Source organism: Micropterus dolomieu, linkage group LG12, assembly GCF_021292245.1.
Source record: "Micropterus dolomieu isolate WLL.071019.BEF.003 ecotype Adirondacks linkage group LG12, ASM2129224v1, whole genome shotgun sequence".
Lineage (NCBI taxonomy): Eukaryota > Metazoa > Chordata > Actinopteri > Centrarchiformes > Centrarchidae > Micropterus > Micropterus dolomieu.
The window spans coordinates 1,242,267-1,259,712 of NC_060161.1; the positions used below are offsets into that span (position 1 = coordinate 1,242,267).

The 17,446-nt window shown below is 39.4% G+C and overlaps 1 protein-coding gene across 4 annotated transcripts in view; it reads right to left on the reverse strand.

Annotated features, from left to right (window-relative positions):
- Positions 1-9,479: 9,479 nt before the first annotated feature.
- Positions 9,480-17,446, reverse strand: part of LOC123980322 (dual specificity protein phosphatase 19-like) — a 15,823-nt gene continuing 7,856 nt past the window's right edge. For 3 of the 4 annotated variants that reach the window (XM_046064648.1, XM_046064649.1, XM_046064647.1), the window contains exons 3-5: positions 15,831-15,877; positions 13,342-13,494; positions 9,480-10,067 (exon numbers count right to left, since the gene is read on the reverse strand). In XM_046064648.1, coding sequence (XP_045920604.1) covers positions 9,885-10,067; positions 13,342-13,494; positions 15,831-15,877 — 383 coding nt within the window. In that variant the 3' untranslated portion in view covers positions 9,480-9,884. Of the gene's footprint in view, positions 10,068-10,348; positions 10,479-13,341; positions 13,495-15,830; positions 15,878-17,446 lie in introns of all 4 variants that reach the window. The other variant, XM_046064650.1, reaches the window with a different exon arrangement.

The following is a 17,446-nucleotide window of genomic DNA, read 5'->3' on the forward strand; positions in this document are numbered from 1 at the left end:
TCTTCCTGCCTCCAATACCAAGTCAATTAACCTAATGGAATTGGCAATTAATTAACTCGGCAAACACAAAGATTAAGGACCTGACAATCAAGTGAGTGGGAGTGGTTTAAGCAATGCTGATTTAGAGGTAAGGACTTTCTGGCTTCCCTTTGATGCGGAAAATAGAAACAAATCTCACTCACAAAGACACACATGCACTCAGGATTTGGCAGGATTTATGTCAGAAAGCTGGAATGGGTCCCTTGAGTTCAAAAATATGACTTTTCGAAAACTGTCCGATGTGAGTCACACCGTGCTGAAGCTTCAACTTTTCAAAATGAAATCACTCCAGTGTACCTTTTTTTTTTTCCTCACAGCAAAGTCTGGAAGATAAAACACAGCCCGGTAATCACAGGACACGAGGCCTTACCGTGTTTCTTTGGCCATTGGTTCCTATTGGTCCTCTGAACACCCCCTTGATGCTCCTCAGCTGTCCGTCACGCAGGTGGGTGGAACTGATCACAATGTAGTAGCACGCCATTGGATTTGACTGGGTTTGATAAACTTGAATATCTACGTATCTATCTGAAGAAAAAGTCTGGAGAAGAAGCCTCTTCTTCTTCTGCTTCCTCAACTCTCTCACACTCTCCTCATTTTGTGTCTCCTCCTCTGTTTTATAAAGTAGAGGAGGGATGGAAGAAATTTAACAAGAAAAGAGAAGGAGCCCCCCCCCCCCGACCCTCCCGCTGCTCAGATTTATTCTCTCTCCTCTCTAAGTTTTTGCCGGTTACTCTTTGACTCTGCTTTCTCTCTGCTCATCTTCCCCCAGCTTCTGTCTCTTTTTAAATATTTCACCCTCTGCGCCTCCTTCCTTTCCACTCTTGTCTTTCTCTAAATGTTTTTTTTTTATTCTTCTGTTTTTTTCCTAAATTCCCTCTAGATGCCTTTGTCTCTCTTTAAATATTTAAGTCTCCAGATGTTTTGCTCCCATCTTTCATTCATCAATCTTTCTTTGTCATTGACTCCCTCCCTCTCTCGCCCTCTCTTTCTTGCTGAGTCGAAATTTTCTTCCCGAAATCTCAGCCGCTCATTGATCAGCCTTGCAGTTCCTCTAACTATCTCCCGTCCGCTGCCTCCCTCTCTCTACACTTCACAATCTCACCAACCCCCTTTTGTTTTCCCTCCCGCTTTGTCTCTGTATCTCTCTAAGTGGAGGGGACGGATACTTTTTTTTCCATCCTCTCACTATCTCCCCATCTCCTGACTCTCTCTTTGTGTCTCTCTTTTTGCTCTCTGCCTCCTTGTTAGTGTGGAGAAGAAGTGCTCAGTCTTCTCCTCCCTCTGTCTGTCTCTCTGTCAGAGCCGGCGTGCAGCTTCCTCTCAGATGCTCCTCTCCTCTCCTCTGCTGCGCTGCATGTGTTCGCTCTCCTCCCTCCCTCTATCTCCCTCTCTCTGCTGATCTCTTGCTCTGTGGCCAGCAGAGTGGTTTGCTCCTCAGTTACCCGCCGTTACCATCTGCCCTTTTAACGCATGGAGTGCTGACGCTTGCTCTCTCCTCCCTTCCTCCCTCCATCCCTCCCCCTCCCTCCATCTCTTTCTCTCTCTCTGCCTCTCCTCTTGCCGTCTTTCTTCTCTCTTTAATCATCTCCTTCTCTCCCTCTTTCTCTCGAGCCAAAGGAGACAAGCTCCACCTACTGGTAAGTAGGAAACATACAGAGAGGAAAGAGAGTGAAACAGCAGGAGGTATTCTTTAATTCCACACTTATTGTCTGTAGAAAAACAGTATTTTATCAAGCTTTACACGGAAACACAATTGGATACAAACACTATGGAGCTATGGAGCTGGAAGTGATTTAGTGTCATGCCCAAGGGCACTTCAGCTACGTGGCACAGATGTGTCAGTTTAAATGCTGGTTCTCTTGCTGTCATGGGGTGTTTCACCGCAAAACAGCTTGAACCAGCTTCAGACTGAACGTACAACTGAACTGAGGACAGAATCAGCACCATCACTGCGATATAAACGGTTAGGTTTAGGAAAAGATTGTGATTTGGGTTAAAGTAAGTAAGCACATTACTTTTACTCACATGACATAAGTCACCTATGAAACATTATTTAATGTAAAACTTTAAATAAGTCAGCTTTGACTCTCCAACCTTGGTCTCCTAAGTGAAAGTCCTGGCTTTACTTGACCCATCCACCTCCTTATTAGGACTTTCTCACTCTTTACATACGTCGCCTGACTTCTTCCTCTCCTACCATTATAAAGCCACTAGAGCTTGCTGCCTAACAAAAAATGTAAATATGAGTAAATATTACTGTTTTGCTGGTGAGGACGGCCTGACGTGACCACATCCCTACGTGGACGTGGTCACTCTTTAAAACTATATCACCATAGTTTTTTCCTCTTTGACATTCATGTGTAAAATGACACGCTGTCTCTGCATGAGTCAGTATAGTAATAGCACGCGAAATGACTTAAGACTCTGGCATGTTATTCATACGCTATTTAGTGATAGCAGGCTAAAGCAACGCTTTAAAAGCAAATAACAGAACCTTACAATCAGTTCTCTATAGGAGGCCAAGCAGAGGGGAGACACAGCATCTCTGCTTGGTGCCACTAAGAAGCTGGAGAGACAGAGATGACTCACACACAGACTCACAAAAATCAAGATGGTTAGAAACAGAGGCATGTGAAATAGTCCCCAGATCCCTAAACGAGAGAAGATGTTTTTGGGTAAATGAAGTATTCCAGACAGCCTACTTTTCGGCTCAAAAGCTAAAATGGATCACTCTTTTAATCCACAGGGAATTACAGTTTAGTTGAGAGAATCTACAGTAATCTCTGATCCACAAGGCCTTTGAGATGAAGCTCTATCCTCGTGTCTTTGACGGGCACAGAGTTTTTCCACCTGGGTTTATGTATTTATTTCATTGTCCTTCAGTTAATCCTTTCAATTTGTAGGTAAACCCATGTTTCCATCCTCTCATAGGGAGGTACAATATAAATCCAGACTAGAAAGGGGAGGTTGGCCCTTCATTACATCCCTTTCAACTCTGTCCACATCAACATTCCTCATTCTCTTATCAAACCTGCCTCTGCGTGTAATCCTGCTGCTCTGGTCTCAGAGATAATGTTGATTCTAATGAGACCTCTGTTTTAAACAGAACACATTACAATCATAATTTATTTATTTCAGCGAAACTGGATTAAACTTTAATTGATAGCAAGTTTTGGTTGCCTCCGATTTAAAAGACTTACAGTGTATCTTAATGGTGTGTTTACAATCAGTAAGGACCTTTCATCTATTCCCAAAATCACCACGTGCTCTCTTTTCCCAAGACGCAAACTGGACTCCATTTTAGAGCAACCTTCAAAAATTATGGATATTATTGTTTTCCTCACTAAAATGTAAGCCGACTGGGAAAACAAGCTCATGAAAAGCAATACAGATGAATAATGGATTTGTGCCTTGTTTAAATTAATTACAGAACCATGTGCTTCTTTTCAGTTTAATATAATCTTATTGACTACTCAAAATTCAGACTTACTGAGGATGAAAACAAGCTGAACAAACCATGTTATTTGACAGACATTTTGACATTTTACTCAACATCAAGAAAAAGAAATAACTTCATCACACCTTAATGCCAAAAAAAGATGTTTTGTTATTGCCTAGCAAAATGATTAATATTTACCACCTCTAAGGTTAAAGTCCAATTAAGTTTAGGCAACTTCTTGGTCAAAAGAAACTCAATCAAGTCAGACGCTTGTCATAGGTTGTTTTAGGTACTTTTATCCTCCCTTTTGTAGAGACTGTCCTTCCAAGAAAAACAGCATGATAAATCGTTTCAGCTGGGGGTTTTTTTACCTTTGTTCATTCAGGGAAACTTCACTGAGAGAAAGCCTCTCTTTTGTCTTTGTACAGTAACACATCCACACCTGGAAGCTGCCCAGTACAACCACAGTCTGATCTGCTGGCCAGTGAGCAGCTTCACTGGAGCAGTGCGGGTTAAGGGCCTTGCTCAAGGGCACCTCAGTAAATGAGGACATACCAAAACAGCGACCTCCTGATCACAAGTTCATTTCTCTAACCTTACGGCCACCACTGTTGTGGAAAGCAAATGGCCCAAGACGACATATATCTACGTTGTGACAGAACATCACAAAACTGAATGCCTGCAACAAATTTCATAAATCATTGACAAAAACATGTACTGCATAGTGCAGTAGACAATACAATAATAACAATACCCTGCTCTCTTTGTCAGGCTTTGAAAAGTACGTGAACTTAAACTGAACATACATTTCCATGTAATGTAGAACATTTCAGGGTTTGATCACACCTATTTATTGTATGACTGGGCATATTGTCCTCATATACTGTATATTACCTATTATCAATTACCCAAACCACAGCTAATGTGTGATGTGCCATAATGTGTCATCTGCTGTATATATACAGTACATGTTTGCTCACACCCTCACATTTACCTGAAGAAGACCGTTTGTTACCCAGCCACATTTTTAATGTGCATCCCAGCTGGAACTTGTTTAGTGAAAGTGCACCTAATGACCTTTGGTAAGAACAACAACCTGCAATGCTTCACTGCAGCTCAAAACTAATTTTGCAACTTTCTGTTAAAATACATAACAATTAACTTTAAGTTTATCATACCAGAGTATGTTTTTTGGTGTCTCAGCAGAAACTGCACACACATATTATTTATGAGTTCACAGAATACTGGTCCTCCATTTTTAAATCTTCGTCTGGAACATTTTCTTTATGTTGCTCATTTTCTTGTGTTCCAGTTAGTTTTCATTCAGTAAGAAACAAAACAAATCCTTTCTAGTTTCTCACTGAATGACTCTGAATTACTACAACATTTGCATCAGTGATTTTCCTCGACAGGAAATTGTCAAGACCCCACAGAGTCTCTCTCTGGTTTAGTGACCGAATATTGTTGTTGAGCTTTGAGAAAATAAAGCACACAGTAAGAGGCTTATCTGATAAATTTCCTTCTACTTTGGGTCCCATGATCCAATACTGCAATAAGCTTAAAACCCCCCCATCGGCTCCTCTAGATTAATTTTACACAAATACAAATCTAACTTTTTACTCCCTGTTCAGTTCTTCTTGTGGTCTATGCATTAGTTTATCCCGTATATATACTGTATCAGGTGTTTTTTATTTGTATAAATGTCTACATTTATATTTTCCCCTTGTATCCTATTAAATATTTTTATGTGTGTATTACATATATATATTTGTTTGTCTATTCAATGCAATGGCGAGATAATGGGGTTGCTGGTGGATTATAAATCCTGTTTGGGGGTTTGGGGAGATAAGGAGGAAATCATTAAAATATGTACTGTAATATTATTGTGTGTTAAATGACTGCGGGGTGGTTTATTTAATAGTATATCACACACCCATGGGACAAAATAATAGAAATAATGCTAATGTGGGGCTTTCAGTAGCTGCACATTTATGTGAAAAAAGACAAACAAAATAATTTGTTTCACTGCAGTTTCTTGGTAAGCAAATGTATTTTGGGAAGTGAGTGGATGATTTCAGAAGTGTCTTTAGTCACGTTTGAGGATTTGCATGCATGTCAAATTAAAGCAACAACCTACATAAAGTAATGTGTTGGTCCACCACAAGCCTCCAGAACAGCTTCAGTGCTCCTTGTCATAGATTGAGCAAGTCTCTGAAAGTCATGAACTGCACTCAGTTTGATGTTTCGATGATGGTGATGATGGAGGGGGTTATCTCACAAGTAGATCCAAAATCTCCCTTATGTGTTCAGTTGGGCTAAGATCTGGTGACTGTGAAGACCATTGCATCCTTGACATCAATTTCGTACTTATCAAACCATTCAGCGAGTCCTCCTGCCATGCATGTAAGCATCTGTGTTTGCTATGTTTCATAATTTTGATATTTTTAGAAAGAAAAAACACAAGTGTATAAATATGGAGTAATCTCACTCTGGATGGACGGATGGATTTATTCCCTCAACAGGAAGTTGACATAACCTAATCAAATAAACATTTACACAACACTAACATTTACATCTAAAAATGACATAGTACAATATGATAATGTGAACTTTTATGAATGCAGATGGCATACAAGCAGCTATGCTTTTATGCATATGTGCGCATAATGTAAAGAAATGCACAGAAAAAAAAAACAGACATCACAAATCACTTTATGTTAGTAAATATCATTTCTTGCACCATTTTGTCCAGTTTGTGACTGGATTTGGTTTTTGTGGGCATGTGAGTCTCCATTTTGTACATCTGCAGTTCATCAAATCTAATGAAAGCTAACAGGCCACATAACATTGTACTGCTTTAGGGGGAATTATTCAACGTCCTGCATGTAGCCTACCTCAATGTCTGTTAATATTCTCATATTGAGGCCTGCACAGACCGAGATGGTGGTTGGACCCCATGAGACCCTGCAGATGGGACAGCTTGTGCCATACTGTGGGCCGTCACATCCAGACGGTAAAATGTCACAAAAATGTCAGGGGAAACCCAGTTGGCTTCATAGCAGATACTCTTCAGTGATACACCATTGAGCAACACGAAAGAAAAGGCCAAACCCCCCTTACACTCAAGTGCTGCCACAGACTACATATTGGCCTTGGTGCCATTAGTCAGACACTGGCTCAATATTTTATTTGCCTGTTTTTCAATTTAAGACTATAACAAGCAGAGTTGTGTATTTATTGGACAGTGGTGTACACATATCGGGGGAAAAAACAAAGCCGTAGGCCCCAAATATATGGTTATTAACAGTGACAGAGGCCTGCTCTTTCCGATCTGTCCGCAGCTTTAAATGCGTCTTAAATAATCTATGACCTTTATAGGACTACAAGGAATTGCAACCAATTTGGCAGAACTTATCTCCTCCTCCAAGTCTCTGGCACAGTACCAACCTCCACCCCTCTGCTTCGTCTGAGCGATGGCAGCCTGCAACTGACACAAACCACAAAGCTGCATTTTCAAATAGGGGACAAATAAGCGCTCTAATGAGAGCAAAGATCCAAGTCAAATATCTCTATTGAAGAGGTAATACATCAGGGTGTAAAATATTGGAATAATAGTAATAGTAGTTGTTTAGCAGTTAACAAGACTGTAACTGTGTACCAAATACATAGTTAATCAAAACAGTATACTACATTTTTACTGTGCCCGCTGTGGTTTAGGGGATAGAGCGGGTTGCCTGTCAATCCCTGGTTCCTCCAGGCTGCATGTCAAAGTGTCATTGGGCAAGATACTGAACCCCGAGTTGCCCCTGGTGGCTGTTCCACCAGCATATGAATGTGTGTGAATGTTAGTTTCTGTTTGAGCACTTAGGCTCAGTGAATGAATAGTGAATGTGATGTAGTATTAAAGCACTTTGAGTGGTTGCAAAGACTAGATAGGCGCTATACAAATACGGCGGCATTTACATAATCACCATTGTTTACCGTTTAAGCAGTTACTATTCCTATACAGTACTATGTGTGATGTCATGTCAATCAAAGTAGAACTTTGCATTTTGTGCTTAGGGGCAGTAAATCTCAGGCTAAATTTAAGTCCCTGGAATATTACAGACTGCAGTATTTAACCCAGTGTTTTCTATTCTATTCTTTTCTGAGTAATGCATATAGTTAAGTGTGCTGAACATCTCTCCCTCTATGGATTGGACTATTAATCCGACAGTATGGACATTAATCACTAACAATAAGCATCAGTAAATGTTCTCAGCTGAGTGAACAACAAACACATCTACAGACTGTATTTAAACTGTGAAGATTGGGATATGATACCTTTTGCGTGCTGTGAGTTTGCAGGACCAGGAACTCATCCCAGCGGTGTTTGTTGATTAGCATGTGAGCCAACTGGATTCTGCCTCATTATCTAACAAGCTAATTACAAGCTAATTATTTCAAGGGAGCGAGGTTAGTGCATCAACTTTGCAAAGTTGTTAAATTGATAGAGACAATGCAGCAGTGAGGGTAATCATTATAACTGATGGTGTATCTGTGTAGTTAAAAAAAAAGAGAAAGAAATCAAGTTGTACCTCAGGAAAAACTGGTACCTCTCTTTAATTAGAAAACAATCTATACTACAAAGAAAATAAGTGCCTCCAAAATGAACAAATCTAATAGGAAATTAGTTTCTTAACAAAGCTTTTACTACTGTGGAATGAAAGGCAATCACTTACTACCTGGACTTTTAGGGTTAAAAATGACACACTCAACACATGCATACATACTGGGCGAGTGCATGAACACACCTACATGTACGGCACACAGAAACAAGACGCTGTTCATCACACGTATGTAAATTCCACACTGGATGGATGTAAACAAATGAACTATCTGCATGACAACTGAGCAGCTTCACCCACTGAGGAAGGCCACGAGATGTGGTTGAAAGCTTTAAAAATAAGTAAGTTTGACCTTATTTTTAACACATTATCACATTATTGTATTTTTTTACAAAAACATAAAACAATGTTTAATTGCTTTACATAAATATAAATATCCTCCTCCTGCTTTTACGAGATTTTCCATTGACATTTTTATTGTCTTGATAATGTTCACGAAAACAGAAAAACAGCTGGACAATTTTCAAAATAAAATATTTATCACAGGTAAAAAGAAAAGCCAACTTAAAGCCCTAAAGCTTCTGGCAAACACTGAATTGTAGGTGTTGAAGTCAAGCTGAAGACAACATTTTTGGTTCCTTAAAGCAGCACCTAATCAAAACACTTTTATCAGCAATGGATCAAATGACGATGAATGGTGTAATGTGAAGAGCCGCTGTGACTAACCCCCAGACTTATCGCCAAATCTGCAGTTCCCCTCAGCTCTACAGAGTGTATAAGCGTTTAAGCGCAGCAGGCAGCTGTAGCCTACTATAAAAGCCCACTGTACTCTCCCTGCTCAGCACTAAACAGCAGAGAAACACAGTTAGAGACTAGCTGGGGAACATGAAGTGGAGTTTACCAGCTAAAGAGACAGATATAACCCCTTATAAATAAGTGAAGACCAAAAGCAGAGCTAACAGAAGAGTCAGTATTGAACTCTATATTTGCTGGATGTGTAAATTAGTGTTGTAGTCCACGAGAACATTCTTCAGACCACTCGACCGCATTTTTAATCGGTCTTGTCTCGGACATTGAGGACTCGGGATTTTACTTCAAGACCATAACTTTGGGAATATCAATAAATTGCTTTTGCATTGTCTGATTTATTTGTTAACATCCTAACTTCATTGGATGTAAAACATATTGCTTCAAATGCAACCAATAACCCTAATTAAAAATGTGTTGTTCCCGTCAACGACTGTTTCCCTACCCTGCGATGCTTGCGTTGATTTCAGCTCTTAGTGTTTGTATGTGGGTGTTTAAATGAGAACGTGGATCTTTCAGATCAGTTTGAGAATTACCTATGATCTCGTTCCACATTTTATTGTGTGTCATTTAATGTGGGGAACTGGTCTTGGTCTTGACTTGGTCTCAGCCCCTAAAAGTCTCGGTCTTGTCTCGGTCTCGATAAACTCTTTTCTTGGTCTTGACTTGGTCTCAGTTTGAGCGGTCTTGACTACAACACTAGTGTAAATACTGTTTTCTAACAAGTTCACCATACTACTGTAGTGTACAATATATGTGTATTTGACTCATAACAGTTTAAAACAGCACTGTAGCAGCAGGACAGAGGGTCAGTGACCTCCTAAGGGGAGAGCAGTGATTGGTGGTTTTGTAGGGACTGAACCCTTCTATAGAATTTGACCTCTAACCCACACTAACTTCAGAGGTGACGAGATGTCAGCGTTGTGTTTACAGCTTGTTTCCGCTGCTCCCAAGTGGACAAGAAAATGATGAAATTATAAATGGATACAGCTTTAAGGTTTGTAGCTCCGTAGTTGCTGGTAGAAGCCGGGGTTGGGGCGAATTGAGGGCCTCGCCAGCTTCACCTGGCTGTACGCGTCGTCAAACGACAGCCCCTCCCTCAACATTAGGTAGCCAATCACGATGGAGGACGAACGCGATACGCCAGCGTTACAGTGGACCAGAACCACACCGTCCTATAGGAAGAGAAAGTGTGGGTAAAAATATAAAGAGAATAGGTCAATGCTAGAAATCCTGTTCTTTAATTACATCAAGTGGTAAAGTCACAAAAAAGAACATGAACTGTCTGCCCAGCATATAATTATGTTCCCCATCCAGTGTTGCAATACAAGGATATAGTAAGTTCAATTAACCAGTTTGGAATTAACGTGGCAATCAAGTAAACTATAAGCTCACCAGCAAATGTACAGGTTTAGCCATTTAGCACACTGGTGTTGGATTGAAAAGGTGAGCTCACCCTGGTAACAACATATTTTTCTGCTTATCCCCAGTTGTACAGCTTTATCTGCTGAGGTTTTGAGATCTCCATCTCTGTGATCCCAACACAATGGAGGTACATGGAATGTCATTTTGCTGTGCTCAAAACCCTGAAAAGTGACATTTAAAAAAAAATCCATCAACAAACAAACACAAATCGAACATTCACTTCTATTTGTAGTGGGATTGTGGCGACGCTGCAGAGGCTGATTTATCAAAACATCAGCACATGATGGCCAGATATCAGTAATGTTAAGCAAGTAAATATGTTTTAGGGTTTTCTTGTCATTTAAAATTTGTAAATATCTTTTAATAATTGAGTGTAACGTACATCATGTTGTCAGGACATCAGATAAATGAGAAAAATCCCACCTTGAAGAGTCATTTCACAGCATTTTTTTCCTCATAAAACCCTTTAATTTCTGACTTTCCAACATCTCTGAAAGCAGCATTAGACAGAGCATGTAGAGCAAGTGGAGACAGAATAAATCTGTGTGTGTCAAAATTTGCAATACGATTAATATTAATGTTGATGTAATTATTTTACTGCCTAGAGTGCCAGGCTGGAAATGAATTTTTCAAATTCCAGCCACATCTTTAGACAATGCGTGCAGGCCCACGGCTCAGCTCTGAAGCTCAGCTTATTGACACATTTGTTCCTTTTTTATTCAACATGGAGGCTCCCATCACGGAATAAAGTCTCTTTTCTGGCTGCAATGGAGCGGAAACAGAAACTGTAAGCACAATTTCTATTTTACATGTCAATCAATACCCATTGAGGGACAGGAGATTTAAATTAGCTTTGGCTTCACACACGCACAATGAGTTGCTATAACTGACATGTTATCTGTGCTTTCATTGCAACATATAACCAAATCAGGTAGTTCCTCTGGGTAAAATACAATCAAATGAAGCACATACAGACCGTACAGAGAGGCTATACCAGTGATATCAGTCTTTAATAAGTTTCTATCAATCAAAAATGTTTCTGCTCCTTTATAATAGTTCTGCTGGTGCCTGCAGTCACTGCACTTACATATCAGGTCTTGTTTCCGATCCTATAGGAAAGAAAAGCGACAGAAAACTTCTACAGACTGAAAATTGCCTGAGCAAGATAATCCATCTAAGCAAACATGGAGACTTAATTTGGTTTTGTCAGAGTTTCTTGTTTTTCTGTTATTTCATTGCGCTCGAGTTTAGTGTTTTCATATCAGTGCTTCACATCACGTTATGTTCTGCTTACGGTCAATTTCCTGACACACACACACACGCACAGAGAAAGAAATGCAGGCCTCTGCCGGGAAATGGTCTCTTAAAAAGTATTACATACAGCACATGAAATGACTGAGGGAAGTTTGAGCAGAGAATATTTTGACTTTCTAAAATAAATGATGGCAGCGTGGTCTTTTAATAGGTGTTCTGGCCATCCACCTCGCCTTTGTGCTGCCTTACAGATAACTGACTGCTGTAGATGTGTGTAAATGCATCACTGTGAGGTAGCAGAATAGGTGTGTGTGCACACTGACATGTTAAATTATCCAGCAGATATAAAAGACTGCTTTTTTTTAGGCTACATGAGCCTCCTGAGAGAAAGTAGATACAGAAATGTTCAAATGGATTTGATGCATTTTTTATCTGGTAAAACCCTGAAACTCCTGTCCCGTGTGTACTGTTTGTGTCTGCATCTGCCAGAAGTGATAGATGACTGAAGTACATTTACTGCTGGAGAATTTTAAGGTACTTTACACACCTACTTTATACTTCTACTCCACTAGATGAGGGCTGTACTTTACTAGATACTTGGCAAATTCAGATTCTAAAAACCTCTAATGGGGATATCAAATATTATACATTGATGTACAAGTTCAAATCAACTTCAGCTCAAATAATGAAAACATTAAAATGCTGCTTTTAATGAGAATCAAAATGGGCGATATGGCCAAAAATGTTATCATGATAAAAAAATAATAATATCATTCCATATTAATAGCTATCACAATAAATGTCAAATCAATATTTCTTTCTGTTTTGCTCCTGAGTGAAAGTTGAAGAAACCAGATGGTTAATTGTGGTTTTAAATGATTCTTTATGGTCAGAATGTGACAAACACTTGATGCCAAACAGTGGATCAATAAACAAATCTGAAGTAACATTCAAAACAATTACGATAAAGTCTTTTTTCAACAAACTTGCATGAGTAAAATTAAGTTAAATCTTTTTTTAGTCCCTTTTCCTCAATCTCTCCCTAGAAAAATTAAGAGCCAAATTGTTTGTGATGCAAATGAGTGATTAATTTATTAAATATTTATTGATTTATGTTCTTATTGGGGAAAATTATATTGCGAGAATTATCATTATTGTTTTCTGTACTCTGACTTAATGAAATGCTTACTTGCTTTCTTGCCGTAGTTAGAAGATCGATACCACACCCATTGTCCCTAAGGTAAATGTGAAGCTACCACCAGCAGCTAGCTAACTTAGCTTAGCACAAAGACTGGAAACGGGGGGAAACAGCTAGCCTGCCTCTGCCTTAAAGTGACAATATCTGGTGCCTATGTGCAGCTGTAAAGCTCACTAAATAATATGCTGTACGTTGTTTTTTTAATCTGTTTAAAAAATGTCTTGCCCAGAGCCAGTTGCCAGGCAGGAGAGTGCAGTAAAAAAATATACTTGCCTGCTGATGGCAGTAGCTTCAAACCCATCGTACAGCTAACTCTAACTCTCAGCTAAAAAGCGAATAAGACTATTTCCCAAAATGTCTTTCAAAAATAAGTCTGAAGTTATATAATATGTATGTATATATATATATGTATATATATATTAGTATTAGTATTGTATTGTATTGTATTATAGTATTGCTATTTACTTAACTTTACTTTGCCTCTGTCATCTGTCAGTGTGTACAAGTACATGATTACATGCTAATTGTGTGTGTGTGTGTTCGTGTGTGTGTGTGTGTGTGTTCGTGTATACCTGTTCTCGTGCTTGATCTATGAAGGAACTGCACTCCCCAATATATGAAGTGATGTCAGTGTCTGGGAGGTCCAGGATCTGGAGCGTGTTATAAAGAAACCGATCTGGGAACAGGTTAGTGACTCCATAGGCCACATTTAGGACATGAGACACCTGACAAGGAGAAAGATACATGAAAGTCCTTGAGCAAATGACCCCTGAGCACTGACTTGTGTTTAACGCTGGTTTCGGGAGAGAAAGAGAGATATCCTGTCAGACGTATTGATGACATGACGCCACCTGAATGTGACTGAGTGAAAGGGCAGAAAGAGAGCGAGGAAGAGGGTTGACAAAGAGGGGGAAGGAAGATGAAGAGGAAAGAGCGCAAGAGAGAGAGAGAGACAAAGAGTGGGGGAGACGGGAAAGAAGACAAATGGCTCCAATTCATTTTGAAGTATCTGTCTACTCTCACTTAAATTTAGCTTACCTTAGAGGGCTAGGTTCTCCCCTGCTCTACATCTGAGCAGCGCGCTGATGTGTCCTGCTTTTGTACTGCTTGTAACATCTAACATTTTCCACAAGTTAAAAGACAAGTCTGGTGATATTCTACATATTTCTAATCGTCAACAAATCCCATGAAAGAAACAAAACCAGCAGTGAATTAATCCTGCTAACAAGTAATGTGTGTGTAATGTATCTGACAGATATCTCCTCTTCCTCTGTGCCATTGAGCTCTGTTGTTGTTAAAAACTGTTAGAAACACATCACTGAGCTGCACTGTTGCACTGGGTGACAAGTTCCTTCATTAACGTGAACACACACACTGTAGATTAATTAAATACCATCCTGCTGTCCAAATACTCACTAGAGCACAACAAATGCACTATTTACAGTTTTACGCAAATTACTGAGCCTTTAAAAAACAAAAACTTTATATTTGTGAACCATTTTTAAAGATTTACTTACTTCTTCAGTAGGGACAAATAGGCCACAGGAGCTCAGTCTCATCTCTGGGCATCAAATTGTACCGTTCAGCGTCAGCGTAAGACGCACTTGGCTTTCAAGTAACTCCAAAGCAACCCATCCACCGTCACGTACTTATTTCAACCCAAAAAACACGTTTTCCTAAACCTAACCAAGTAGTTTTGGTGCCTAAACCTAACCAAAACCATGAGTAGTTTTCCGTGCCTAAACCGCGTATTAAAAAGGCGTTTGATACGGACGCTGATGGGTATCTTGTGCGCTTTACCAACAGCTTTCTCTAAGTGTCAGTATTTGACACCCTGAGATGAGAACATGTTGGCCACAGACAGGGTCGGGAAGTCAGACAGTAATAAGAGACGGACTAACACATTGTTTGTTTGATCTTTTCAAGGGATTTGTTGACAATAAAAATATCGAATAATGTCAGCCTTTACCTTTCTTAAGAACACCGGATGGTACAGAGCACATTTCATCAGTAATTGAGTGTGTTTTTAAGCACACTAATATCGTGGTTGTGACCAGGCGTTAGGAAACCACGGATTATATATTCCTTTATATGTCATTTAAGTAGCTTGACAGGGAAAATTTTCACGCCGTCTGGAGCACCAAAAATATTAACACCGGCACCATGTTTCTGATCATTCTCTGCCATGGTCCCAGGTGCGTCCTCAAATCGAGTTATGTAGTAATTAGTCGGTGAAACAAAATATATCATGATTGATGATTCAACTTGCTGACTTCAGTAATGCAGATGATACAATTATTTTTCATCCATTAGAGATCTGATAGAGAAGCTGAATCCAGCAGAGTCCTCACAGATTTGCTGGATATATAAGATTCAAACCTGTACCGACGCAGATGATCAGAAACCTGGTCAATATTATTATTAACAGAAACAGGGAGATAAATAACCAGGTTTGTCTATGTTGCATGTAAATAATATATCCTGAACATGATCAAAACCGTGGTGAGACATAAAAATGGGATTTGTACTCACTGTACGTTACCTGTCTTGAATAGAGATTTGATTTCCCCACAAACGACAACTTCAACTGATCTCAGTCTTTTCACTGCGATACCAGTAAATGTTTATTTAATGTTCTACTGGTAGGAACAGATCCCATTATAAATTGCCATTTGAGCCCACTGTAAAGTCTCCTGAGCTTTAATAGCTATTTGGGAAACTCTGGTTGGTTTGGTTATTAGGCAGTCAAAGTTTCACCGCAGTAACAGGAAGTGAAGGTATCTTTAATCTCTCCAATTCATCATCCTGAGACTGCACAGGCAGCAATATGCTTGTGCCTGGGAGCAGAGAGGAGTAGTCACATTTCTCTAATGTGGAGAAGCGGACTTACTGTAATCATTTACTCCCTCTGCTGAGCTAAATTGTCACTGCATGAGTCATGACGCTCCTCTGGCTATTGGCTGATAGCACAACTACATGGCTGCTTCTAATCTCATGTCACTTCACATGCAATCACAACAAGGCAAGGGCATGCCCGCTCTATTGATCCCTCCGTACTGACCTTATGCCTCTGCAGGGTGTCAATGTCGTGGGCTGCATCCTGAGAACCTGAAAAGGCAGAAACAACTCGATGAGAGGACAGACAGGAGGGCATGCCTCTGCTTACCAAAACTTATTTTTTTTAAATGCTTCCTGAAGGCTAACATATAATAATTACTCATTTATAAAATGATCAAATGCTGCTTTTCCCCCTTCCTCACGTGAACATCTATTTAACTCCCTTGTTACTTTTAACGAGAAACTAAATGAACCACTTAATTCAGCTGTACAGTACTATCAGTGTTAGGATGCTGCTGGTCTTGCTGTAAACATTTTATTGACAATTAGAACAGCTTAAGTCATTTATCAAACAAAAACGCCCAACATTCACTAAGCCTCATCTTCTAAAACGTGAGTATTTGCTATTTTTTAGAGTTGAATCTTTGCGTTTTAGACTTGTTATACAAAACAGGTGATCTGAATGTCACTGTGGACTCTGGGAAAGGCAATTTTCTCTATTGTTTTACAATTTATAGGCAATTAAATCAATTGAATTACAAAAGCAATCAACAGATTAACTGATAATGACAATATTCCATATTCCCACAGCCTTACAACCACTGTCTTTTAGAGAGAGCAATCAGATCTCACACAAATAAAGAGTTAAAAAGCAGAAAGCAAATGCTGCAGGATATCAGAACCTATATCACTTAGAGGGAAACATTCAGGTAGAAAACCCTTTCTGAACAGCTGCAACACCAAAGGGGAAGATATCAGTCAGAAACTAACAGTAATAAAAAACAGGCATCAGAAGATTTAGTAGCAGCACTGGACTAGGCTTAAAATCTGCTGAAATACACATGTAATATTATCTACAGTTGCAGAGAAGTAAGTTTATGATTTTCATGGAAAGAGTGCGCGATGGCATTTTTATGACAACAGCCTTTATACCAGTAAGAGTCTGAATGACTAACGCTGCAGAGGACGCAGGTCAAAGACTAATGGAAGAAATAAAATGAGAAAGACCAAACAACAAGCTAGCCTGAAAGGCATTGCAGGAGAATTAGCAACAATTTCTCTCAATTTGTAAAATGCAGTGGTAGTCTTAAGTAGCTGGATAATTATGTGAACGAGACATATGGGCAGGAAACAGAATATGATGGCAGAGCTTCCTCCAGATTTCCTGAGTGGAAACTTACAGCAGCAGCTCACTGCCTTCAAAGTAGCAATATCTGCACGCTTTGCAGTAGCCAAAGCCACTTTCCCATAATGCCAAATCCATGGTGTTGAGAAATAAATCTAAATCCAAAGGATAGCGTGTCTTTGGAAATAAGCCAGCTCCAGCCCATATGCCTCATCAGTGTAGACGGAAAAGATTTAAACTGACACATCTGTGAAAAGATGCATGAATGCCAGGATTTTTAGAGCATTTTTAAAGTCTGACATGGGACCAAATTCAATCTGCTCAACAAATATTTTGTAAAAAATCCTTTAAATTCTATATTTAGAAATAAAACTAAACTTTGCTCAACAAAATCCTGAAAGTCGTCCTTTGCCTTTACAATGATTTCTCTTGTATGAGACATATATGCCCTGTCCAGTGTATCTCAATATTTGGTGATTTGTAGGTTTTCAGAT